Here is a 25,066-nt window from a genome sequence, read left to right as displayed (position 1 = left end):
AAGATGAGATCTTGCTTGTTTTCTATTCCATATTCAAGCTACACCGGAAATCTGGAAGTAATTTTTGTCCACGTTTGATACATGCAGAACGAAAAGAGCACAAGTTCCAGCATCTTCCAGCTATGTGACTTTGGGCAAGTGAGTTACCTCTTGGAGCTCCCATCTTTCTCTGTGAAATAGGAGCAGTAACACCAATCTCTCACGACTGCCGGGGGGATGACCAGGGTGAGGCATGGCATGTTCGTGCATAGCAGGGGACAGCAAAAACTCATATAGAGTGGCTTCCTCCAAAATGCTAGTTTCCTATCCTATCCTTTCCTTCCCTGAAAATTCTAAAAGACCAAATCGAGCTCATTCCTGATGGAACATCCCACATCATTTTGTACAGTTCTTACTTAATGTTGTGGGTGATTCTGGGAGAATCTGCAACATCATCCTCTTCTGTAGCTGCAGCCTGAGGTCTAGAAAGTCTTAAGGATTGAGAAACCAATCTTTTGTGCAATGTCATTCATGCCACATTGAGAGTTTCCCAGGAGGAGATGCGAATGAAGCTTGCAAACAGAGCGTTCATTTATAATCCTTACTTTAGAAAACCTTTCTTTTTCTTTTTTTTTTTTAAAGATTTCATTTATTTGACAGAGAGAGACACAGCGAGAGAGGGAACACAAGAAGGGGGAGTGGGAGAGAGAGAAGCAGGCTTCCCGCTGAGCAGAGAGCCCGATGTGGGGCTCAATCCCAGGACCCTGGGATCCTGACCTGAGCCGAAGGCAGACACTTAATGACTGAGCCACCCAGGTGCCCCTAGAAAACCTTTCAAAGCCCAAGTGAACATTTAGGAGCTTTTACTAATGTTTTAGAGATGTGGATAACCCAGTGTTTTTTTTCGTCTCTCTTTAAATATGAAATATTTCTCTTTCATTAGAAGGTAATGTTCTGAAACCAGAATAAATCATTATAGCACAAAAATACCTGTTATAGGAAGAAAAATGACAAAGAAATAAAACCAGAAAAAAATTAAAACCTTGGCGTGCTCAAAATGATGATTTATAGTATAATTTGTCTTTGGACCCTTTATAGAAAAACCAACATCTGCATCTTTGTGAACACAGTTAAGAAACGGGTGGAAGTTTGCTCGTCTACACGGGCGTATTTTAGGATCTGGCGGTCATCTCTCACACTCATGCTCCGGCAGGATCCCATGCTTAGGCTCACTTGAGAACCCCATGGTCACACTGTGTCTGCATGGGGCTCTGGTGGGGAGTTGAACTGTTTTTTAATAAAACCTGAATTTGGGAACCAGTCACTGCATCAGTGTTGGATTTGGACCCCTCATTGCTTCAGATGACTACAGTGCTCTCCTCCTCCTAAATGATAGGAAAGTTGCTGACGTCGACATTGGCAGTAAGAAAAATGCTTTGAAATTATACTGGGTGTTTAGTTATGAAGAACTTACATGCTATGGCTTTTTCCACTTGCAACCGAATGCATATTGATTTCCAGAGCGTCTTGAAAGAAATTCCTCAGTCAATTTAAGTTATTTTCCATTTCATTTTGGGTAATCATGATGGAGATTTGATGAGCGGGTTCCATGTGAGCCGGATTTTAGGCCGCAGCTCCTGTGGCAGGAGGGACCTTTCCTCTCACCCCCTTGGAAAGTTCACATGGCTGGGACTGCCTTAGAGTTCTGCTGCTCGATTTGTAAGTTAATATGTCGCATTTTAAAACGCCTGGAGCAGGAAAGGTCAGGGAGGCACTGCTAAGAAGATCTATTCGATGGGACTGGCGGACAGGATAATGGCAGAATGGTGGATGAGGGGGGTGTATGAAGAACGGGGGGCGGGGTGGTGAGAAAGTTTATATTAAAGAATACCCACATGTCCAAGGTGTTAGCCCACACTGAGAATGTGAAGAGCCCAAGTAGACAAACCAGACATTTTTAATAGATCTCAATAATAAATGGGATTGAAAAGAAAAATGGGCCATGTGACAGGTGAATAGTAGGTTCAAATTACTTCAGGGATCGACAGCCCATTGTGTTGAACTCAAGGTACGAATGACCAGCTCATCATCCTTCCGGAGCTTCCGTGAAGGAAATACACTCGAGAGCCAACCTGTGCGCCCAGCAGCAGGCGGGCACTCCCTGCCCCCTGGGGCCAACGCTTGCCCATCACTTTGCGTCTGCTGTGGGCACCAGCAAGGGCCGCCTGTGTGCGCTTGGCTCTGTCCCCCAGGCCGAGGCTGGACGTTCCTGAGTTCTCTTTGAGAATGACCGGCCACCGTGTCACACACTGCCTCATGGTGGCTGGGCCGCACCATCTCTCCTTGGCATTCCGATGCTTTCTCAAGAGGAGTTAAATCCAAAGAGCTTATTAAAGTCAGGACAAATTATATCTCATTTCCCCTGATGGATCAGGCTTGCCGCTTGGCTGAAGGGAGGAGGAAAAATCAGGCGGGCTGGCCGGAAGCTTTATTCTTCCCGAAGCCCGGGTGCTTCCTGCTGTTCCCGTGGAGTCCTGACAGACTCCAGAATTATGTGCATATACGTTGCAATAATTTTCCAAATTAGGCTGACAAATAATTAATTTTATGAGCTATTCTCTTCCCCTCTAATATACAGGCATTGAAATTATTCTCTTTCCAGCTGCAAGGGCCAGCTCAGTCCTACAGGCTTGGCCAACACACGGCACTAGCAGCCGGGGGTCACCCCAAGCCCACGGAGAGGGGTCCCCAGTGGCCACAAGCACATTCAGCCGGCACCCAAACAGACCACGAGCTGAGGCCCCGAGGAACCGTGGGGCTGGTGTCTGCTAATTCTTACGTGGGCAATTCCAAAGGATCATGAGGCCCTCCACATGTAGCCAGCTGTGAGACAGAAGGTCACACGATTTTACATCTAGAAATTGCATATCCTCTGCATTTGACTCCTCAGCAGGAGTCGAGGTAGAAAGCAAGGCAGAAACTGCTAGCTAGCTGCCCTCCACTATCTGTCCCCCCTTTCTTTCTTAGCAACGGGCAGAAATGTATCCAGCCGAAAGAGCACCAGACTTTCCGGCACAGAGATATTCCATGAATTGTAAGCTTAAGTCAACAGCAGATGGAACTTCTAAGAAAGTTCTTCAAAGACGGGCACACCTGCATAGTTGGCCACAAGGCATAACCTTCTCTCTTCCTCCTTCTAGAATGTGGGCCTGATAGCCGGCATCCCAGTAGCCAGCTCGCAGCCATGAGGCAAACGCTAAAGAAGGCAAAACGAAAAGAAGGAGCCTGACTCTCTGGGGACCATGGAGCTGCCACTAAGACCCCATGCAGCCCAAGGCCCACTCTTGATGGGAGGAAATAGCAACACCCCTCCATTTTGTTTCAGCTGTTACTTTGGGTCTGTTTCTCCCAGCTGGACCCCATTTCCAACCACTGTGGACAGCGGAACCCTAACTCCTCTGCTGCTGTCCCACCATGTAGATCCCAATAAAGCCCCTTTCCACATTGACGGCAGGTTCCTCTGAGTCTCTCGGCTGGCAAGTCTTTGAAGCACGCTCGTCACATGGATCTTGTGGACAGAAGGGGAGCGACCACACCCGAGCGAGGCTGGCTTCGTTGGTAGTTTGTGCTCTTCTGTCACAGATGTTAGTCCCCCTCCCAGGCTAGGCCACAAGTCCCCAGGATTGACAGCGTGTCCGGTGTCTTTCCCACTCTCCGGGCCGTGGCCCATCATGCAACACTGGGCCTGCAGTAGGTGCTCCCATCACTTCTTGAGGTTTTCCTATTGGCAGAGAGATTGAGCCCGTTTCTCTCGGTACAACTGCCCCTGCAGAAACATTCAAATAGGAAGTAGACGCCCGGCGTTGCCCTGGAAGGAGGAATGGGGACAGCGCAGCAACCGGGTATTTGTGTAGGAGCTCAGGGCTTTCCAGGCCTTGCCCTTGTCTTCTCTCACACCCGCCCGTGGAACAGCCCGGGCAGACGGTGTTACAGGTTATAATTTTACAATGGGGGAGCTTGCGGCTCACAGAGCTTGATGTGTTTCTTGAAGGCAGGTAAGTAGCAACTATGGAGTCAGGCCTTGATGGACTAGCAAGAAAGGGCTGTTTCTGGACAGATGTGAGTGAGCGTGTGTGTGGGAAGACAGCTCACAAACCCTTGCTCTCCATCATCGTCTCCCTAAATTATTCATGGCCCCTGCTGTTGCCATTTTTCTTCCTAATGCCTTACCTTTTAATCAGATCATTTTTTATCTGGTTTATTCCGCCCCTGCTCCAGACCAGGTCCCCTGCCCCCACTCCCCGGTTCTTCCCATCTGCACGTCTAAATCCTCTCTTATGTGTGTCCTGTCTTGGGTGGGAACATTGATTCAGGGACAGAATTTACAAGCTGGTTCCCCATTGTTCAGCTGTGGGGTGACGCTCCCGGGGAGCAGGGCTGGACCCGCACAGCGGCAGCGCACGGCAGGCGTGGGGCTGGCTGCCTCCCCTGCCAACACCTGTCAAGCACCAAGCACGCCCAAGGGACAGCATCCCAACGCTGCGGTCAACGAGGGTCCCACCCCTGATTTATCCTGGGGCTCAGGCTTGCCCCTCAAACAAAGGAGGGTCAGGGTGGACGGTGCTTCCTGGTGAAGACTCAGAGGCTGTTGCAAGTCTGAGAAGCTGTATCAGGTGACCAAGGGTTGGGTGTAGGATGAGGTGTATGGCAGGGTCTGGAAACAGCGGGAAAAGACCCACTGCATTCCAGAAGCACGGGGTCCTTTCCCCAGGGTGTTACAGTCATGTGAGCATCAGGAAGAGCCTAAAACATGGCTAGAGGAGAGGGCTCGTGTCCCCCAGAGGGAGGACAAAGACGCCCGTGTTTCCTATGCCCACGCCGGTTAGGAGGGAGCAACGTTGAAGCAGAAATGCCTGCAGGGAGGGAAGATGTGAATTATGACCACTCCCCTGGGTGCCCCTGAGACCTGCAGGGGCTCTGGGCTCGGGACTCCAACACCAGCCATCCAACGCCCAGACAAAGGAAGACGACCCAGCTGCATAAGCTGAGATACGGATGGGGAAACTACACACAGGGCATCAATCAGGGACGTCAGCTCATCCAGAGTTTAAAACAAGAGTGATACTAGGAACCATACTTGCACGGAGAGCTGAGACGCCATGTTCTCACCTAGCAGAGGAAAGCGAATCCTTGCACCAAGCAGAAGCATCCCCAGTCAGTCCTTCCATCCCAGAAGTGGGAGCCCGCCCACCCGCCACATCCGCCTAGGCTGGCATCCTGGCGTTTCAGAGCAGCTAAGCTCCAGCTAGCCAGTGTTCAGTTCCCTTATGCGTGAGTGGCCGCAAACCAAACCTGCCCCGTTTGAGCCGGTGCCTGCCAGCAATCCGAGGAGGGGCTGGGCCCTTCCGGTTCTCATGCCCAGTCCCACGGACAGGGTGCTGTTGCGAGGCTCTCGGGGGGAACAGAGGTAAAGCTAGTTTAAAAACGGTGAAGCAGCGCCCAAACGTACCAGCCCGCCCTCCTCACGGCCAGCATCAGCTCAGCAGGGAACCCGTCAATTCATGGCCAAATCATTGCCCTTCGGCCTGGAGTCCCTGTGGCCGCTAGGGCTCCCCCTCAGCTCGCCTGCACACCTGCCAACAGGTTCATCCTCCTTTTTGCTCCTCTCACTGCTCCCAACCTTCAATGGCTCCCCAGTGCCAACCGAGTCAAAGCCAAACTCTAAGTCCGCAAGCCCTTCTTGGCGAGGTGGAGATGTGCTTCCCCGTGCCCGGCACAGGACTCAGATGCTCCAGCACCAAAATGAAGCAGTCGCAGTTAACAGTAATAGAGAATTGTTAATGGCAATATTCATTATTTTAAGTATTTCCCAATTTATTGTTATTTTATTAAGTAGACGAATTAAAGCAAACATTAATTGTCCAGGTGCTCAGCTGTCTCCACTTTCCAAAGAGTAATCAAGCCTCACATGCAGATGAGTGGGTACTTCCTGGCTGTCTTGCATTTTAAATATTCCTGCCAGTGAAATATTTCCCTGTGGAAGCAGAACTGACTACGCTTCATTTATAAAGGAGGCTTTATGGACTTACGGATGATGACAGACAGCCAATCGATAAGGGATGATATAACAGTACGTAATATCAAGGAACATTAGGTCTCTGACATGATTTGGGGAGAGAAGTGGGCAGTTGGAAACCTTATCATTTGAAAAAGGTCAAGGCCTGGTGGCAATAAAAACGCCTAAGCAAATAAACTCACACCTGTGAGTCGGCAGAGGCTAAAAGTGCCGAATGAGAGGAGTTGCCCATTTTGTGGGGGAATTGCTTCCCCGGACCAGGATCGGGGTGCTGTGGGCATGCACAGCCGCTCCAAGACAGGGTCCACTTTTTCCTGCCGAGCCTTCCTGCGGCTGAGACCCAGGTCCTCCAGAACACAGTGGGGATCAGCCTTAAAATGATGGGGTTGGGGCGTAGCCTACGAAGGTAGGACCCACCGGCTCTATGTCATTCTGCCTGGCCATTTTGGGGAGGGTGGGCGTGGGGAGGGGTTTTTACGGATTTAGTAAATTGTTTGGCTGTGTAACTAAAAATTAAGAAAACAAAACAAAACAAAAAGAAATGCACCAAGTTGTAAATTCCTTTACCAGTAATCACCCTGCAGTACTAAACACAAAATTCTAAATAAGCCCTCTCTTTGAAGAGCATCCGCGGTATCGCCTGGGACTCCAGGGAGAGCTTTACTGTGAATCACACCATCGCTCTGTTTACAAACAGGCGGTGGCATGATCTTTCCGAGAGCACATGCACTAGCTGAAGGGTGCGTTACCACCCAGAAGACAGCAGCTCGGATGCTGTCTGTGTCCTTCTACAGTACAGCTGTTGTTTAGGAACAGAGAGACTGAGTAACGTGAGTGATGAATTTCCTTCTCATCGCCCCCGAGAGGCTCGGGCCCTTTATTTTCATTTCTCCCACGCTCCAGACAAACTCAGCGTGTCCTGCTCCCCAGCAAAGACCGGGCCACCGCGCAGGAAGGCAAGCTTACCTCCTTGGAGGGTGTATTCGGTCACGGCCCTGCTGAAGACGCCCAGGCCTGCCCCGTTGTAGGCTGCCACCTGGATCTCGTACTGCGTCCAGATGATCAGCTCTGTCACCAGGCAGTAGGTGACCTCCGGGCTGGTGATGTTGCGCTGCTGGTGTTCTCCCGGCAAGCCTGCCAGGCGGTACCTGCAGCAGAGCAGGGAGAAATGGCTGGAACCAGGCAGCGGGTGCACCCGCACTCGCTCTGTGCAGTTGGAGGGAAACGAGGTAAACAGACGAGAGTGAAGACAGAGGTCAGCCCCAGACAACACGGCTTCCTAAGCCAGCCATTCCAAAGAGGGGTCGTTGAGTCTCACAGCGATCATAAGCTCTGGGCAAAACGGTTAAGGAAAAGTGATGGCTTTTTAAGTGTGACTCGTCTGGGGAGCACAGTGACTTAGTGCCGAAAGTTCCAGCCATGATTTCTGCCGGGGTGTTGCCATAAACGGACAACTTGGGAGCAACGCTCTCCTCCCGCGGCTCTGAAATGGGGGAGAAGCAGAGAAGCTTCTCGGCCTGCTCTTCCCTCTGGGCTTCTAGATTTGTTCACGTGGGTCCCAGCGCCGGAACGAGTGGCTTCCGGTACTAGTCCGTTGCTACAGGACAGGCTGCTCTGCAGGGGAGTTTCCCGGACGAGGCGGGTGAAGGGGTTAACTGTACGGTGACGGGCAGTGGCCAGACTCACCGGGGCAATTACCCTGCAGTGTATACAGAGTGAATTATTACGGTGTATGCCTGACAGTAACAGGGTTACAGACCAACTTTACCTTGATGTTAAAAAAGGCAACGTGTAGAATAAACAGAATAATTCACTCCCCCCCACAAAGACATAAATCTAAAGTCGTATTTATTTTAAAAAGTGACAAACACGACTCTGGACTTAGAAAACGTATAAATTAGGAAATTGCCATGTGTGCTGCGGAAGGACTTTTGTAGCATTATTTGGAAGAGCAAATGCTTTTCCTGATTTTGTTTTTAGAAGGGGATTGGTTCCCCGGGGCCAAGCGAGGGGCATGTGCTGGGAGGACCTGCCTTGGTCATCCTGCAGCTTCAAAAACACCCAAATCCTGTCCAAGCAGCAGCTCTTCGCCTCAGGAAGATGCGGCCTTGTCTGATGAGGGGGAAAGGGTGAAGATGGAGGGGACCCTGGGCGAGGGACCCTCAACGACGGGTTGGGGTCCGGTTCCCCACCGACACTGAGCCCCACCGCAGGCTGCGGAGGATGCCCTGTTCCCTGCGCCGTCCCGGGCAGGGGGATGCCCCAAAGGGGCCCAGTGCACAAAGGGGAAGGCCGCGCCAGGCTGCTGCCGTCGGGAGAAAGAAGAACCCCCCCGATTCGGGCCCTTCCAGGGAAAACAGCTCTCCAAAGAGAACGGCAGCTACAGGAACGGTACGGAAGTACGGGGAAGGCAGTAAAAGGTTCTTGGTGAAAACCCGGATTTTCCAAGGGCGGAAAAGCTCCTGTTGCTACAGACCATACAGGCGAGGCCTGTGGCGGGAAGACACAGGGTCAAGAGCAGGCAGCACAGCAAGAAGGCTCCAGGCCTCCTGCCTCCTTCTGCCCGAAGCAGCAGCTCGCGGGGCGGGGGGTACGGGGCGCCAGGGACAGGCAAAAGCGAAGGCTAATGTCTCACCCCGCATTTTTGCCTCATAGTCCATCCACTTCTGACACCTACTGAATTGATATTCCTTTACTGAACTGCCTGCACCCAGCAAGTGTGGGTGCGCTTCCTAAGCAGGGGGTTAGGTTCGTTTACATGACATCATGGTCTTCAAGGCGGCCCCCAGGGAGAGGCCTGGCATCGAGTAACCCATGTGCCAGATATTACCACTTAAATTCCCTGTCTACAAAATAAATAGCACTGAGACAATTAGCCATTTGGAAGAAGGTAAGCATCGTCCCCACACCCAGGGTCACCTGGCATGTGAATGGTGCCCAGGACCACTTACAACCAACATGGCGCGTGCTGGGCACGATTGCTTAAGAAGAGCTCATTAGTGTGGACCCATCAGTACACAATACACATTCCAGGGAAAAGCAAAGAAGTCAGCTCCAGAAGGCTTAGGCTGGGAAGAAGACTGACACGCTGTGTGGCCTCAAGCGAAGTCTTAACATCTCTGAGCCCTGGTTTTTAACTCCCGAAAATGACATCATCATAATGGCCTTTCACAGGGTTGTCGCAAGAATAAAATGAAACAATGGGTGCCAAAGAGCCGTGACAGTGTAAAGCCCGCCGTAACTATTTCTGGTTTGGAAACACTGCGCAGCTAGGAAGGATACTAAGCCGAGACACTAAGCCGCATCCTCTCCTAGACCCCTGTTCATACAATCACGCCAAACAAACCACGGGATTCGTGTCTTGGAAACGGGCTGTCCTCCTTTCTGCAGCAGGCAGGTTGGTCCATTCTGACCCGTGGCTCAGGGTGCTTTTGTAATATTCACAGGATGTCTGGGAAGGTCACAATTAATAAGGAAAGTGCAGGGCATCGTCCTCTGACCGGTGGGATACGTTGCCTGGGAGACTGTCTCAGACAGAATGATTTTTTTATATGGAAATAAACAGGAGAATGTTTTTAAAGGACATAACCCCTATGCTCCTCTCAAAGAAGCACCCTGCCCATTATTATAAATATTTTATTACTGCGCACACATCCTAACTACTTCTTACAGCTGGAGCCACAACAGTGATTTATTTCCATTTTGTTTCTTCCTGGATTCTGCTGTGCCTCTGACACAGACACTTGAGCCCTGGAGGATACACAGTTGCAAACAGAGCTGATTTGCAGACCGGAGGATTATTCGGAAATGTTTCCAAGCAAATTCATTTTGGCATGGGTCTTTAATTTCTGAAAACTTTGAAATTCACAGGCCTTGGCTACCCTCGTTTTAGGACTTTCTTGATTTAAACCCCTACAAATACAGACGCCCTCTCTCCCAGCACTTAACACCATCACACAAAATCCTTTTAACGGTGGTAATCCCACAAAATAGAGAAACGTGCAGTTCCTGATGGGGCCTTGTAACATCAGAGAGATTTTATTATAAAAGTCCTCGCCCCGAGCTTGGTTCTGTAGGTTGACTTTTAAAGTCCTTACTTGGCAGCTGGAGCCTGAGGAACCTTCTCTGTGTGCTCAAGACGAGGTGGAGGCAGCCGAGATGACAAGCATGTGTAGGGCCAGGTGGGGAGGGCAAGGAAACTATTTTCATTAGCTGACGAGCATGGGACATGAGTGACAGCTGGAGTGAGGAGCGAGTGGCACGAACGGACAGGAGATCTGGGCCTGTGTGCAGTGGGAAGCCCCAGCCTGTTTTCAGGAGGGAACTGGGAACTGCCCCGAGCCCACAGGTGCCCCCTGCCTGAAGGGGCCAGTTCAGAGTCTCTTGTTGATAGGGGGGAGTGCACTTGGGGGCAGAGTGACCAAAGGGGCCCCAAGTGCTGATTCCAGTCCTCCAGCTCCATGTACCCTGAGGGACAGCCACATTTAAACCACTTCAGGTAGATAATGATCTAGCTTGTGTTTAGAGGATAATTCACAAGCTTGAGGAAGACTTGGGAAGAGCAGTGAAGTGGTTGTGGTGGGCTAATATGACGTGCATGTGGATAAATGTGTGTTAAACCAGGAGTGGATGATTACAACAATAGATACTGGAAGGAGTGGTCCTCCGTATGCAAAGAGCACAGAGCTAGAGAAGCTACACTTCTGTAACTAAGACATTACATTTAGCCCCTTTCGACCTCTGTTAAAACCCAGTATTTGCTGACCACAAGCTCAGCAAAGGCACGGGCCTGGCATTGAGAGGAAGGTAGTGATGGACACCCATGGCTCTTGCCTCATAAGGCTGCGGAGGGAGACAAAGTGCATGTCGTTGAACAAATACGTCCATGGCTGTAGAAGAGATTTCATAAATACCCTTTAATATTGCTTTACTTTTTCCTGTTCACTACTTGCATCAACAAACCACTGCAATTACCACATTTGGTGCAATTTCAAGATTAGCAGTAGTTTTGGCAAAACAGATTTCTTTTCTCTAACCCAGCCAAGTTCTTGTAGAGTCCTCTCAATGTTCTTAGAAGCCTGACTGCCCCTTATAAGGCAGAGGAAGCAAACGGGCCGCCCTTTGGGCCCTATCTGGTCTGTGGAGGTGTGAATTTGGCCTGCTCTGTGTTTCAAAACGTACTGACTTCATTTCCGACATTTAGAAACTGTGAGATCACATGTAAAAAGCTAGATTTTTAAAAATTTCTTTGAAACGCTAGAAAACCTGGCAATACTGAACATAGGAGCTAGCCTGGTAACAACTGGCCAGCAATGAAACCAACTGCATTATTATTAATTAAAAGTTATTCTATTAATAATGCATGCCCCTGGTAAAAACTGAAACAGAAAGAAAAGATTTGGAATGAATAGCATAGCTTGATGCAAACTTAGAATATCCCTCTTCATTCTTCTACCAAAATGCAACCATTGATACATACATGGACATGCTACGGTTGGATATGCAGAAGCTGCCCCTGCAAGGCTACCCACAGCTGCTTGTTTGCCACAGTCCCCACCACTCCCTAGAGTATGACACTGGCCTGATTCTCTTGATTACTGTTGGGCTCCTACAGACCTTTGAGTTTGCAATCCCAGCAATACAAACCCCTGACTCTTTATAACGACAGTCTAAAAATGGCCAAACACAGGCTACTTGCCTGAGGATGTACCCACGCAGCACCCCATTGTGCTCTGTTTCTGGGGGTGGCTGCCACTGGACCATGATGGACTGATTGGTACGCCCACTGGCCACGATATTCTTTGGCGGAGCACTGGGCGGCTCTTCAGGTAACATCAACCTAGAAATAGAATATGCGGAGGGAAAGAGAGATCAGCATCTGAGACAAACGGTCCCCATTGGCATTCTCTGTCTAGCTGAATCTGGAGCCTAACTATTTACCAAAATCAAGTGATGAACAAAGCGAAGCACACAGCTGATCAAACTCAAAGGACATGCATGAAATAGGTACAGCAAATCAACATAATAGAGAATCAGTCCAGCCAGCAACCAGGAAGACACAGGAGGTGACCTTATTCTGTCTGGATAACCCACAGCACCTCCACTCTGGGAAGGGATTACAAGCCTGAGTGAGCCAGGCTGCCGGCCCACAGCCTGAGACACCTTCCAAATTGTTTTTTTCTTTGGCTCTTTCAATATTTCTCATACCAAACGCCCATATTTTGAAAAAAGTCACTTAGGTCTCAACTCTTCCACTATTTGGGCCCAGCGAATGCTCAGGTTGGTTGGGGAGGGCACACTGAAATGGGGTGAAGCCATGGTCCCAGGTCAGGACCACCCCCAGCACGCCGTGCCCTGCCAGACGCTCGCCTGCCAAGATGGCAGCACCAGCTCCTGTCCTGCCGGCAGTCCGGGTGGACAGAGGGCGCGAAGACACGGTCAGCGCCTCACCCCCTGGACACAGGGGGCTGTGCTCTCAGGAACGCCTTGTGTTGGCGCAGCCCGAGCACCACAGAAGTCGGAGAAACTTCCCTCAGAGCAATGAAGGAAAATCAGCTCGTCCAACACACAAGTGACCGTGTTTCTCTCTTCGTTCTAGTCTCTCCTGCACACATTTTTGCCACCGTTCCTAAGGGACGGAGGTTGATTCCTTCCATCAACCTCCTCCTCCTAACTGGATGCTTGGTCTTGCTTCCGGGCCCAAGCTGCCCCACGTCCCCACTGCGGGCTGCGCAATCACACACCTGCTTGTCTCTGCGCTGTACTGGCCCTTGCCCACTTGATTCACGGCACACACCCTGAATTGATAGGTGCGAGCTGGAGTCAGGCCACGCACGGTGACGCCTGTCATCTCGGGGCCGACGTTTGACAGATGTACTTTCCATGGAGAGTCTGAAAGAATGAGCAAGAGGAATTCAGAACCATACAAGCACATGTCTGAATAATAATAAGGGAATGCAAACTACATTTCCATAAGTTCTCTCATTTGCTTTCCTGGCAGATGGAGTGGTTATCCCCATTCCACAGAAGTGGAAACCAAGGCTCGTGGCCACGTGGCTAGCCGCCGGTAGCCACTGGGCCCGGCACTGAACCCCAAGACCGCCCATCGTCCTCACGCTGCTGTCAGCAAGTAAAGTGGCTTTTCCTTCAACTTGCATATAGCAGTTTGAACAGAACCAAAATATTCCTCATTCCCGCGTTCCGTCAGCTCACACGGTGAGGCAGATTGCAGACTTGTCTCCCAGAAAAGGATGCCGCACATGTCACCAAATGATAAATAAAAACTATATTCATTAACATTTTAATAAAAGAGGAAATGAGCATGATAAAGACAGATGGGCTGTGCATTTTGCAACCCATCTGCGTGGCGGCCCATTACAGCACCACACCCCTCAGTGGCTTTGGCTGGAGAGAGACGTAATGGAATTCGCAGCTAGTTTAGAATATCTTTGCACCCAGCTTTCCGGCAGGTGTGGAAGAGCGACTCTGTCAGCCAAATGGGCTCTTGCCTGCAAGGCTTCAGAGGATTCTGCTGGGGTCCCACACCTTTGTGGGATTTTTTTTTTTTTTTTTTTTTTTTGGTGCAGAGTTGAAACATGCTTTCTGGCCCGATCATTTAGTAGAATGATGCCCTGGAATGAACAAGACCTGGCAATGACTTTGAACACCCACTGTCACTTCTCATTTGGAATCGTCATGATGCCTGAGCTGCATTTTCAAGTTATCGGTGAGGTGAAATTGGGGGGAAGGGGTTCTTGTGGAAATCAAACCGTCTGTCTTCTTCCTTGGAAGTGGTGCCCAAATCCCTTTCACTCACACTGGAGACGGTCAGAGAGAGGAGAGCCATGATTTCCACTATGGCATTGGGCAGCGATCGGATTGCGGAGGACACCAGCCACGGGTGCCCTCCACACGCAGGATCACTGCCACTTTGGCAAAAACCTAAAGACCTAACTATGAGGGTTCACAAGTCTGTGCCAGGGGCTCATCAGAAATGTGTGCTGCTTCCTTAGGAGTCACCAAGAAATAACCACAGGCTGCTCCAAAATGAAATGAGCCTCTCAAGGGGAACTTGTGTTGGCTCTCACGCCGAGCCGTCTACAACGAAGCTGGAGTCTGTTAGCTAGATTCCTCGACAAAAAGTTATGCCGCTCTGGAGCAGGATGCCAGTTGGGCTACAAAGGCTGAATCTTTTTAATTATTTCAAATAAAGCTGCTTCCAAAAACGGCTTTCTGGGAATGCAGTCCTCAGCACCAGCTGGGCATTTCAGTGTTCTTGGCTTTTGATTTTCAGTGATATAGGTAATCTATGGTTGATGAGGATCCCTTGCTCTTTATGTTTCCTTAAAAGTGCAACGTGTGCATCCCCTGTGAACTATGGAAAACCTCACACTGATTTCTCTTTTTTGCGCTGGGAGTCTGAGACCCTTCTAGAAGCATCAGACAGCTCATGGTGGTCTGGTTTGCTATGCAGCTCCCCTACAGGAAAGAGCCATTTGTCCACATGGACGATGCAAGAGCCCTCCCTTGCATCCATGTAACTGCTGGTGGGGAGCAGCACCTCTCCCTGCCAAGCCACACTCCAGCGGAGATACAGTTTTCCTTTGGAAGACAATGGATGCAGAGTGGTCACAGTTGACTATGCTCTTCTGTGGACTGCTGTTCACTTTTGTTTGAGCTTCCTCTATAAAGCTGGGGGCGGGGCAAGTCAAAACCACAGGGAGATCCACCTCACAACCACGGGGATGACTACTATAAAGAAAGCAGAAATGGCATGCGTGGGCAAGGGTATAGAGGAGCTGGAACATTCGTGCACAGTTGGTGGGGATGTGAAATGGGGTGGACGCTGCAGAAACCAATATGGCGGCTCCTCAAGAAACTAAAAATAGAACTACTTCAAAATATATACCCCAGTGAAATGGAAGGAGGGTCACAAAGAGATATTTGTTATGAACCCGTGTCCATCGATGGATGGACGGATGAACAAAATGTGTCTAGCCCTACAACGAAATATTTTATTATTCAGCTTTGAAGAAGAAGAGATTGACACACACTCCACCAGGGCTAAACCTTGAAAATAAGGCAGTCACAAGAAGACAGGTTGTGTAGGATCCCACTGATGAGGCCCCTGAGGTCCACTGAGGTCCCTGGAGGAGTCAGATCTGCAGACACAGAGGTAAATGGTAGCTGCTGGGGCAGGGCGGGGGCGGGGGTGGAGATGGGGAGTCACGTTTAATGGATACACGGTTTTAGTTTTGCCAGATGAGAATGGAGATGGGTGGCACAATGTGAATGTACTAAACACCACTTAACTGTACATTTAAGAATGGCTAAGATGTTAAGTTTTATGTTATGTGTGTATTACCACAATGAAACTTTTTTTTTCAATGGAGAAGAAAAAAATGGGGAAATAACACAGAACTCCCGAAACCGTCATTGGTTTGAAGGAGAAGTAAGCTGATGCATCCAGGCCCTGCTGGATGGGCCTGTCCCCCCTCCCACCGCCCCTCATCCGTCTCTACCTCCCCACCCTGTTCTGGGCCCTGGACGACCTGACTGGCAGAGCTGGGCTCTTTCTTACTCACGGGGAGACGGCCCAGGACTATCGCATTCTTCACCCAAACGTTCCTGCTCTTCCTCCCTCTCTGGGCACTGCAGCTCCCTGTCTCTGTGTCCTGAGTCAGCCGGCTCCAGCCCTGGGGTTCCCGGGGTCTCTCTCCACCCACACCTGGGCAGACCTTCCCTTTGCAGACTCCCTCCTTGACTGCTCTAAGTCAAGAGGGCCACCTGCTTCCTGTGGGACTGACGCAGCGCTCAATAAAACTTATCTTCCATCCCTCTCTTCCTGCAGACCTCAGTGTCTGTAAGCGAATGGCTCACCTGCTCATTCAGGTACAGAGTCCAAGGTCAGAAAGAGGCAAACTCAAAAAGACGGTGGCTGAGTCCGCTGACAGAGCCGATGCGTGTCAGCACGAAGGGGGCAGAGAGCACCCCACGCCGCCTCTCCCACCCCACATGCCCTCCCTCCCAGGTTCCGCTCAGAGTGTAGACAGCTCCTCCAAGTGTGTAACCTGAGCAGAGGGATCTGCGGCCCCATCTGCCTGGGCAACAAGGGCCTATTAATCTGCCCTGTACCTGGGGGCTCGGCTCAGGCCTCTGGATACGTCTACAGAACTCTACTTATTCTTTTCCCTCTCCCTCCTAGAAGATAAAAGGTCTGGCAGGAAGAGAGATTAAACTGAAAACTAATACAAATGAACCCGATCCATCTCATGGGCCCTCTGATTTGTACTAAAAAAAGAGAGGAAAAAAAAAAGTGGTTTGGGAAGGATTTGCTCCCTCACAAGGCTCTGCACTGCAATCTTGCTGAGAACTGTTAAAATGTAAAGAGCAGGTCTGTCCCTGACAATCCGTAAGCAAAATCCCTTTAAAAGATGCTCCTCCTGGTCCTCAGACAGGAGGGCTCCAAGATGCTTGTTGGAGGGGCTGAGATGTGGAAGATTCTTTTGATAAAGGAAACCATCCCATAAAAGTTTCAATTAGCTTTTTTCCTCCCCTTCAGGGATGCCTCTTGTACCTCTGATCTCGAAGCCGAAGGAATTTTGGTATTCCTCAGCCAGGCTATTAAACAAACCTCTACCCCACATGGGCATCACTGGTCTTTCTCTTGGCTTCAAGTGCCCAGAATCCGCGAGGAGTTAATCACTCCTTTGCTCTGTCGATTGGTGAAAAAGCGGGCGGTTTTCAATCGTCACAAATGTACTGGAAGCCTTTTTATTTCCAATAAAAAAGAGCCTTACCATGTTCTCAATTAAAGGTATCCAAGGAAGGAAAAGACTTTTTCAAAGAAAATTTTCATTGCCAGAGGGACCATAATTATTACTGACACCTGATGTCTGTGTGGCAGCTTGCAGTCTGGACGTGAATTCATAGCCGTAACCACGCGAATCTTCTTGGGGAGGAGGTATATACGAGAGGAAAACCCAGACTCAGGGAGGTATAAATAATGCCCCCTGTCCTTACAGGCCACCACCTCCTAGACTTGGGAGCAGATTGAACATCACTAAAAGAGCAGCTGGGCCTCCAGCGTCTCCTTGTGAGAGGCAGTGGGAAGTACCGAGCAACACCCAGGCGGCAGACATTCCCACACACACAGACGCACACATGGGATCCAAGAAAACACATGGAACCAAAAGCTGATGCAAACTCATTCTGGTCTCTGGGCAATTAAAGAGATGCAGGAACAATTAAATGACCACAAGGAAGCAATCGGTGTGGGACATTCTGCAGGACAGACACCCTGGTCTCTGCACCAGACGACAGCAGGGGAAAGGGACACGGGGCTCTTGTTGATCAAGAGACAGAACCACCAAAGCAATCGATGGACCTTGTTTGGATCTGGATTTGGATTCAAAAGAATCAACCATGAAAAGTCAATTTTTAAAAAAGCATTTGAAGATGACACAAAGAAATGGAAAGACATTCCATGCTCATGGATTGGGAGAACATATATTATTAAAATGTCTATACTACCCAAAACAATCTGCACATTTAATGCAATCCCTATCAAAATGCCAATAGCACTTTTCACAGAGCTGGGATAAACAGTCCTAAAATTTGTATGGAACCAGAAAAGACCCCAAATAGCCAAGTAATCCTAAAAAAAAAAAGCAAAGCTGGTGGCATCACAATTCTGGACTTCAAGCTCTATTACAAAGCTGTATTCATCAAGACAGTATGGTACTGCCACAAAAACAGACACATAGATCAATGGAACAGAATAGAGAGCCCAGAAATGGACCCTCAACTCTGTGGTCAACTAATCTTTGACAAAGCAGGAAAGAATATCCAGTGGGAAAAAGACAGTCTCTTTGACAAATGGTGTTGGGAAAACTGGACAGCCACAGGCAAAAGAATGAAACTGAACCACTTTCTTACACCATACACAAAAATAAATTCAAAATGGATTAAGGACCTAAATGAGAGACAGGAAACCATTAAAATCCTAGAGGAGAACCCAGGCAGTAACCTCTTTGAAACTGGCCATAGCAACTTCTTTCTAGCTATGTCTCCTGAGGCAAGGGAAACAAAAGCAAAAATAAACTATTGGGACTTCATCACAACAAAAAGCTTCTGCACAGCGAAGGAAACAATCAACAAAACTAAAAGGCAACCAACAGAATGGGAGAAGATATTTGCAAATGACATATCTGATAAAGAGTTAGTATCTAAAATATATATAAAGAACTTATAAAACTCAACACCCAAAAAACAAAGAGTCCAGTTAAAAAAATGAGCAGAAGACATGAACAGACATTTTTCCAAAGAAGACAACCAGATGGCCAACAGACATATGAAAAGGTGCTCAACATCATTCATCATCAGGGAAATGCAAATCAAAACTGGAATGAGATAGCACCTCACACCACTCACAATGGCTAAAATCAACAACGTAAGAAATAACAAGTGTTGGTGAGGATGTGGAGAAAGGGGAACCCTCATGCACTGTTGGTAGAATGCAAACCGGTGCAGCCACTCTGGAAAACAGTATGGAGGTTCCTCAAAAAGTTAAAAATAGAAATACCCTATGATCTAGTCATTGTACTGCTAGGTATTTACTCAAAGGATACAAAAATACAGATTCAAAGGGGCAGCTGCACCCCGATGTTTATATTTATAGCAGCATTATCTACAATTGGCAGATTACGGAAAGAACCCAAGTGTCCATCGACTGATGAATGGATAGACAAGAAGTGGTATATACATGCAATGGAATTTTGTTCAGCCATAAAAATGAATGAAATCTTGCCATTTGCAACAAGACAGAGAGAGCTAGAGAGCATAATGCTGAGTGAAGTTAAGTCAGTCAGAGAAAGACAAATACTGTATGATTTCATTCCTATGTGGAATTTAAGAAACAAAACAATCATGGGCAGGGAAAAAGAAAAACCAAGAAACACTCTTAAATATAGAGAACAAACTGGGGGTTGCTGGAGGGGAGGTGGGCTGGGGGATGGGGTAACTGGATAATGGGCATTAAGGAGGGCATGTGTCCTAATGAGCACCAGGTGTTGTATGGAAGTAATGAATCACTAAATTCTATACCTGAAACTAATATTACACTGTATGTTAACTAACAGAATTTAAATAAACACATAAAAAAAGCAATTTGGGACAAATAAATATGGACTGAGTATAAGATGATATTAAGGATTACCATTAATTTTGTTGTGTGTGATGTCATTTAGTTGAGCTATTTACTGAATCACTTAAGGTTGAAATGACATAATGTCTGGGATTTCCTTAAAAATAGCCTAGCAAAACAAAATAAAACAAAACAAAAGGTGGGGACTCAATGAAACCAATATGGTAATATGTTGATGGTGTCAAAAGTGAACGCATGAATACCTTTGTGTATGTGTCACACTTTTCATAATAAAAAGTTTCTAGAAAGTGACTGTTAATTGCAACATTGCCAGCATTGAGCATTGTGACCATCTTAAATCATATGTTTGGTAGATGAAAAACGCGATTTCACTGATGCTTTGCCTTGTATTTTTTTATATGAATGAGAATGAACATTCTTGCATTAAAACAACTTCCCCTAGGTTACAGAGCAAGTTAAGTGGAAGATTTAAGATGCACATTTATTATTTTCTTAATTCTGATGCTGTTTTGGCTACAAGAGTCTGCATACTGTGTCTCCTAAAATGTAAGCTTTAGGTTATGATAACAATAATATGCATAATAAATGACACCCATTTAGATAGCCACCCCCAAGATAAACTCCATTAAATCGATTTTACTCACTGTTTGATCCTTTGCACCTAGAAGAGTGCCTGACATAGAGCAGGGGCTTCATCAATACTTGTTCAGCGAAAGTACCTGCCATGTCCTGGGCACCTGGGGTGACTTTATATGTACATAGTTAACCTTCACAATAACCTTGTGGCGGGTATGATTATCCTCTTGTTCATATGAGAAGGAGACACAGAGGGATGGAACCATGGATCGTGGTCTGATCTTTCTACCTGGGTAGAAACTCCCAGATAAAGGCATGTTGTTCTTCCGACTTCTCATTACTGGTCACAGTTAGAACTCAAGCTTTCAAGTCAAGAGCTTAGTCACAGAACCAGAAGCACAACTATGTCTTGGCCCAAACCTTCCAAGAGACTCAGCCATGCCACACTCATGAGAGGCTCTCCTTCCGCACACTGGCTGTTTAAACACTGAATATAAGTACTCTGGGCTTCTTAGGAAGATACTGCACACTCAGGACGGGTGAGAATCTAAGCCTGGGCACAAGTTAAGTTGCACTTCCCACTGGTTAAAAGGCCTCTCCAGCGTCAACAGTGGTAAGGCCTGCTGATGGCACTCACCCCCGATGTGAAGGGACGGGAATGGCACTTTGCTTCTGTGTTCTTCCTTTTAGAAGTCCAGAATGCTGGTCTAATCATCAGAAAAACATCCCCAAATCCCAACCTAGTGATGTCCTACAAAGCACCTGACTGGCACTCCTCAAAACTGTTAAGGCCGTCAAAACGGAATGTCTGAGAAAGTGGCCTGCTGAGAGGAGCCTGAGGAGACAGATGTGGTGTGGTGTACCCATCCGGGATCCCATCCGGGACAGAGAAAAGACAGTCGTGAAGAACTGAGCGAATCTGAATAAAGCACGGACTTCAGTTAATAACAGTATGTCGGTACTGGTTCATTCACTGTGACAAACGTACCATACAGATGGAAGATGTTCACGAGAGGGGAAACTGAGTGTTGGGCTTTTGGAAATTCTCTATCTTCACAATAACTCTGCAAACCTAAAGCTGTTCTAAAATAAATCTGACGAGAAGAAGAGGACTGTCCGTCAGTGGGTTGATGTGGACCAGGCAGGGAAGGGACAAGCTGGGGCACGCGGAGTGGGACCTGCGCTGGGAGGCCCTGTGTGCTCCGCGGGACAAGGGAACGGAGCTGGGCGTGTGAGCTCACACAGGGAGGCATGCACAACAGGGTCAGGGCGAGTTTCAAGCCACTGCCACCGTTCCTGACACTGGAGCCCGGGACGATGGGGCTGTCCCACTGTCCCAGACGCGGCTCACTTCATCTCTCAGTGTTTGAGGGCCTGCCGTCTGTGGGGTGGAGGGACAGCAAGGGGCCGCGTCCTCTGCAGCTGTAAACAGTAGTCGCCGATGGCCTTCATGGTAGGAGGCTAGCGTCCACTCTGGAAGGCGCAAGGACGGAGGGGCCTTGAGCTTTCAGCCCGCATCTGCACTGGCCCTGCCCGAGGCCCCGCAGAGACCCTTCCGGTTCTGAATAGTTTTCCCTTAGTGAGAGCTCCAAAACGACATCAGCCATCCAAAACCTGAGTCCACCCACAGAACCGCATGCCCACTAAGTAATGCGAGAAGGTTAAAAAAAAAAATACATATATATATAAAATATATATATTAATTACATACAATTACATATAAATTTTATATACATATATAAATTATATATGTATATAAAAGTTATACATGTATATAAAAGACATCACAAAAATACCTATTCATTAACAAAAACTTGGAAAATAGAGTGTGAGAAAAAATGAAACAAAACAGGCATGGGGCATTCTATTGCTTTTTAAAAACCATTTTCATGAATTTTCAAGTACTTTGTGTAATTATTTTCAAGTTTTTCGGAGACCACTCCTACCTACATTTCAGCGTCCAGCTCACTGAGTCACTGAAATTAATTTGGTGGGATGATCACCGTTTGCTTCTTGACATCCAAGTGCCCTGAATTTCTGATTGTAATGTGAACCGAGAAACGAAATTTCAAGGCCCAGACAACAAATCATTTCCACCTCCGTTGGTTCGGCTGCTGGGGCTGAGAGCTAATCCCCGCCCCCAAGCCCCTAGTCTACGCCAGGTGGAGTGGGGACTCAGAGGCAAGCTCAGCTGGCGCTACGGAGCGGTGTCTCTCGGCTCATTCAGAGCTCGTCTGGACATTCAAAGAGAAGCGCAGATAATAACTAGTTCTGCGAAGGGTAAAGAAGACTCTGGTTACAAACTGTTACAAGACCGAGAGGACTTGACTTCATAGTGGTGCTGCAGCGTCCTGCTTGGTGGGTAGACGGCACACTGGTAGGATGGGCCGTGCTTGCAACACGAGATGACAAGGTCCTCGGGATGGACCAGACGCCATCGAGGCATCACAACTATCTAGAATGAGTGAACTGAAGCACAAGTTTGGAAGAATGCTGTGACTCGACCCTGAGAGAGAAGCCTGAGATCACGGGAGGAACGGCCACAACCCGCAGAACTTCCCTGGCCTGGGAAGGGGTAGGCAGCAGGGGGCTATTCCCTACCAAAGACAAAGCCCCAAGGAGCAGAGGGTTAAAGTATGGTTTGGCGTCCCTCACTTGGGAAGGGCGTTCTCTGTTGCTGACGTCATCAGAGCAACAAGAAAGTGTGCAGGGCCAGAGGGAAAAGGCACAAAGCGTGGCCTTCAAAGTCTAGAACCAAAGCGCTGAGCATTTGGGAAATTAATGAACCTCCCTCCCCCCACTAGGGAATGCGGCCAAAGTAAAGTCAGCAACGGGATTTGGGACCTTACGCTCTTCATGTCCAAGGGACTGGGGCCTCTGCACTGTAAGACCCCAAAGGTGCTCGAGGCTTGGGTCCACAAGGGGACATGCACTCCTGGTCAGGGTGTGGGCGCTGAACTGGAGAAGCCATCCACTTCAGAGAGGTGGAGAGAAGACAGGGGGTTTGGGAAGAGGGATTGGACGAATCCAGAAGTGTAGGGGAACCAGGCTGTAGGCAGGAGCCATATCATGATTGTGGCTGGTGCGCCCCACACAACGGGTCAGACCTTGGAGAGCTCGAACCTTGGCTGGCTGGTGGCCGGGCGGAAGCAGGCGGCCCTCTCTGCGTCGAAGCTGCCCCAGCCTCAGGGCAGATACATCGCAGGGGCCACGCTGCATCTGCACTGAGTGGTCCTACAGGCTAACCCAGGCAGGAATTTACCCAGCGTGTGCGACGCGTTTGGAAGGCCCACCAGAGATGAGCACCAGCGAGGGCTGCGGGGGCGACCCCGGGCTCCGGGCCCACCCCCGTGTCTTGCCGGAGGGCTGGGAGCCGAGAGGGTGAGAACCCCCAGCCCTCCACCTCAGCCCCTCTCTGGGCCCACGGCATAGCAAGATAACAAAGATGAGCAAGTATTTGTGACACACTCTGTCTTCCTGCACGGATTTTAAAATGGGAGCAAATGCCGTTAATGTGAGGTTCAATATGCAAAAGCCCCAAGAAAAATGAGCTGAGACAGAAAATACTTCCTAACAACTCGGAGGCTATTAGTAGATACCTGTGTGAGCTATGTTTCAAAGACAGCATTAAAATGACTTGACGCATAAAGACCAAAGTCTCTGCAATTTGGGCAAGCAAAATGGCTCAAAGCCTGTCAGCTTTTAAGCACGTAATAGCAAAAGCGGGGATGAAGACGTTGAACGTATTGTGCAGAGCCAGTCAGGAACAGCTTTCACTCGGGAGCAAATGAGCTCATGGAGAGTGGGGTGCGAGACAGCTCCCGGGCCCTGGCTGAGAAGGCTCTGGGACCACAGAAGAAAGAGCTGAGCCACACGGCTCAGAGATTATCCCTGTGAAGGACGACAGACCCTTCCTGCCTCCCCAAAGATGCTGGGAGGGGGCTGGGGAGAGGTCCCGGGCCCCAGAGAGTGCTCCCCAAAAGCTAGTCGCAGACCAGCTACTGATAGAAGATGCCCTGCTCAAGAAAGCTGTGGCCAGGACAACGTTCTAGGCCCGGGGAAAGACACAGGCCTGTGGGAAATTGCCACCTGGACCCCAAAAACGTCACCTCGGACTCAGCATGCTCCAGCCAGGTTAGCTGATGATCCGCCCAGAACAACGTCCCTCAGTGGGCTTGCAGTTCCCAGGCCCAGCCCCTGGGCTCCCAGTTGTCTTTGGCGCCCTTCCTTCCAGGGAATTCAATCACCAATTCAGAATAAACAACCTTCCTGCTCGCTCCTGCTGCCTCTGAACCTCACACCAGGACAAAGCTGCCTGCACCCCCTGCCGGGTCCGTCTGCCGCGTTTAAGTTGCTTTCCTGCTGCATTGCTCAGTGACCTTGTATGGCCTCTGTGGATAAGGACTGTGGTCTGGCTCACTCGGTCGCTCAGTGCGTGCGCCCGTGTGCATGTGTACACATGCAGAGAGAGAGAGAGAGAGAGGTCTGCTGCTTCTAAAGAAGATTTAAACACCTGAAGTGAAAATATACATAAAATTGCATATAAAATTAAAATAAAAAATAAATCCAAAATCATTAAGGATGAGAAGGCAGTGTTGAGCACCTGGGAGGACTTAGGTAGTCCAGCTAAGCACTCAGCTTAGCTCTGGGTTTCCAGGAGACCAAAGGGAAAAGTGATGTGCTGGATGGCAGAGTTTGAAAAGGAAGCTGCTAAGTTGCTCGGGAGAAATAGGCATTGTCTGGGTGGCAGAGACGCCCACTGCATGGTTGCCTCCAGCCAAGACACGGTGAGACATGCAGAAGACCGAGACATGTTCTCCCAACCTCACGTTTCTTCTAGCACGTCTTCAGAAAACAGCAAGTATGGTATTAACTTATGGAAGACAGTGTTCCTTTCCAAGTTAAGGAAAAATACATTAATTTGGAGTTTGAGGCTCGGGAACCTGGCATCATGATGGTGACCACGTCCCTCAGTGTGTCACCTCTGAACTGCGGAGGGCAGGACCTCAGGAATCCGCCTCAGGGCTGTGGAGCTGAGGACATTCATAGGAGGAAGTTGTAGGGTATTGCTAAATGGAATATTGTTATTTTAGGAATAATTGGCTTAGAAGAAGTTTCCATAAAGGTATTTTAAAATTCGGGGCACCTGGGTGGCTCCGTTGTTAAGCGTCTGCCTTCGGCTCAGGTCATGATCCCAGGGTCCTGGGATCGAGCCCCGCATCGGGCTCCCTGCTCGGTGGGAAGCCTGCTTCTCCCTCTCCCACTCCCCC

The 25,066-nt window shown here is 49.0% G+C and overlaps 1 protein-coding gene across 1 annotated transcript in view; it reads right to left on the bottom strand.

The window, feature by feature from the left end:
* Positions 1–25,066, bottom strand: part of SDK1 (sidekick cell adhesion molecule 1) — an 821,758-nt gene that overhangs the window by 149,885 nt on the left and 646,807 nt on the right. Inside the window, exons 15-18 of the mRNA XM_081822645.1 lie at positions 12,799–12,946; positions 11,754–11,894; positions 7,022–7,203; positions 3,651–3,805 (exon numbers count right to left, since the gene is read on the bottom strand). Coding sequence (XP_081678771.1) covers positions 3,651–3,805; positions 7,022–7,203; positions 11,754–11,894; positions 12,799–12,946 — 626 coding nt within the window. The remainder of the gene's footprint in view (positions 1–3,650; positions 3,806–7,021; positions 7,204–11,753; positions 11,895–12,798; positions 12,947–25,066) is intronic.

Source organism: Leptonychotes weddellii, chromosome 5 (assembly GCF_054177405.1).
Source record: "Leptonychotes weddellii isolate Sample4059 chromosome 5, ASM5417740v2, whole genome shotgun sequence".
In the NCBI taxonomy this organism is placed as follows: Eukaryota; Metazoa; Chordata; class Mammalia; order Carnivora; family Phocidae; genus Leptonychotes; species Leptonychotes weddellii.
Note: the sequence above shows the minus strand (reverse complement) of the source record. Positions and strands in the feature narration are given on the sequence as shown.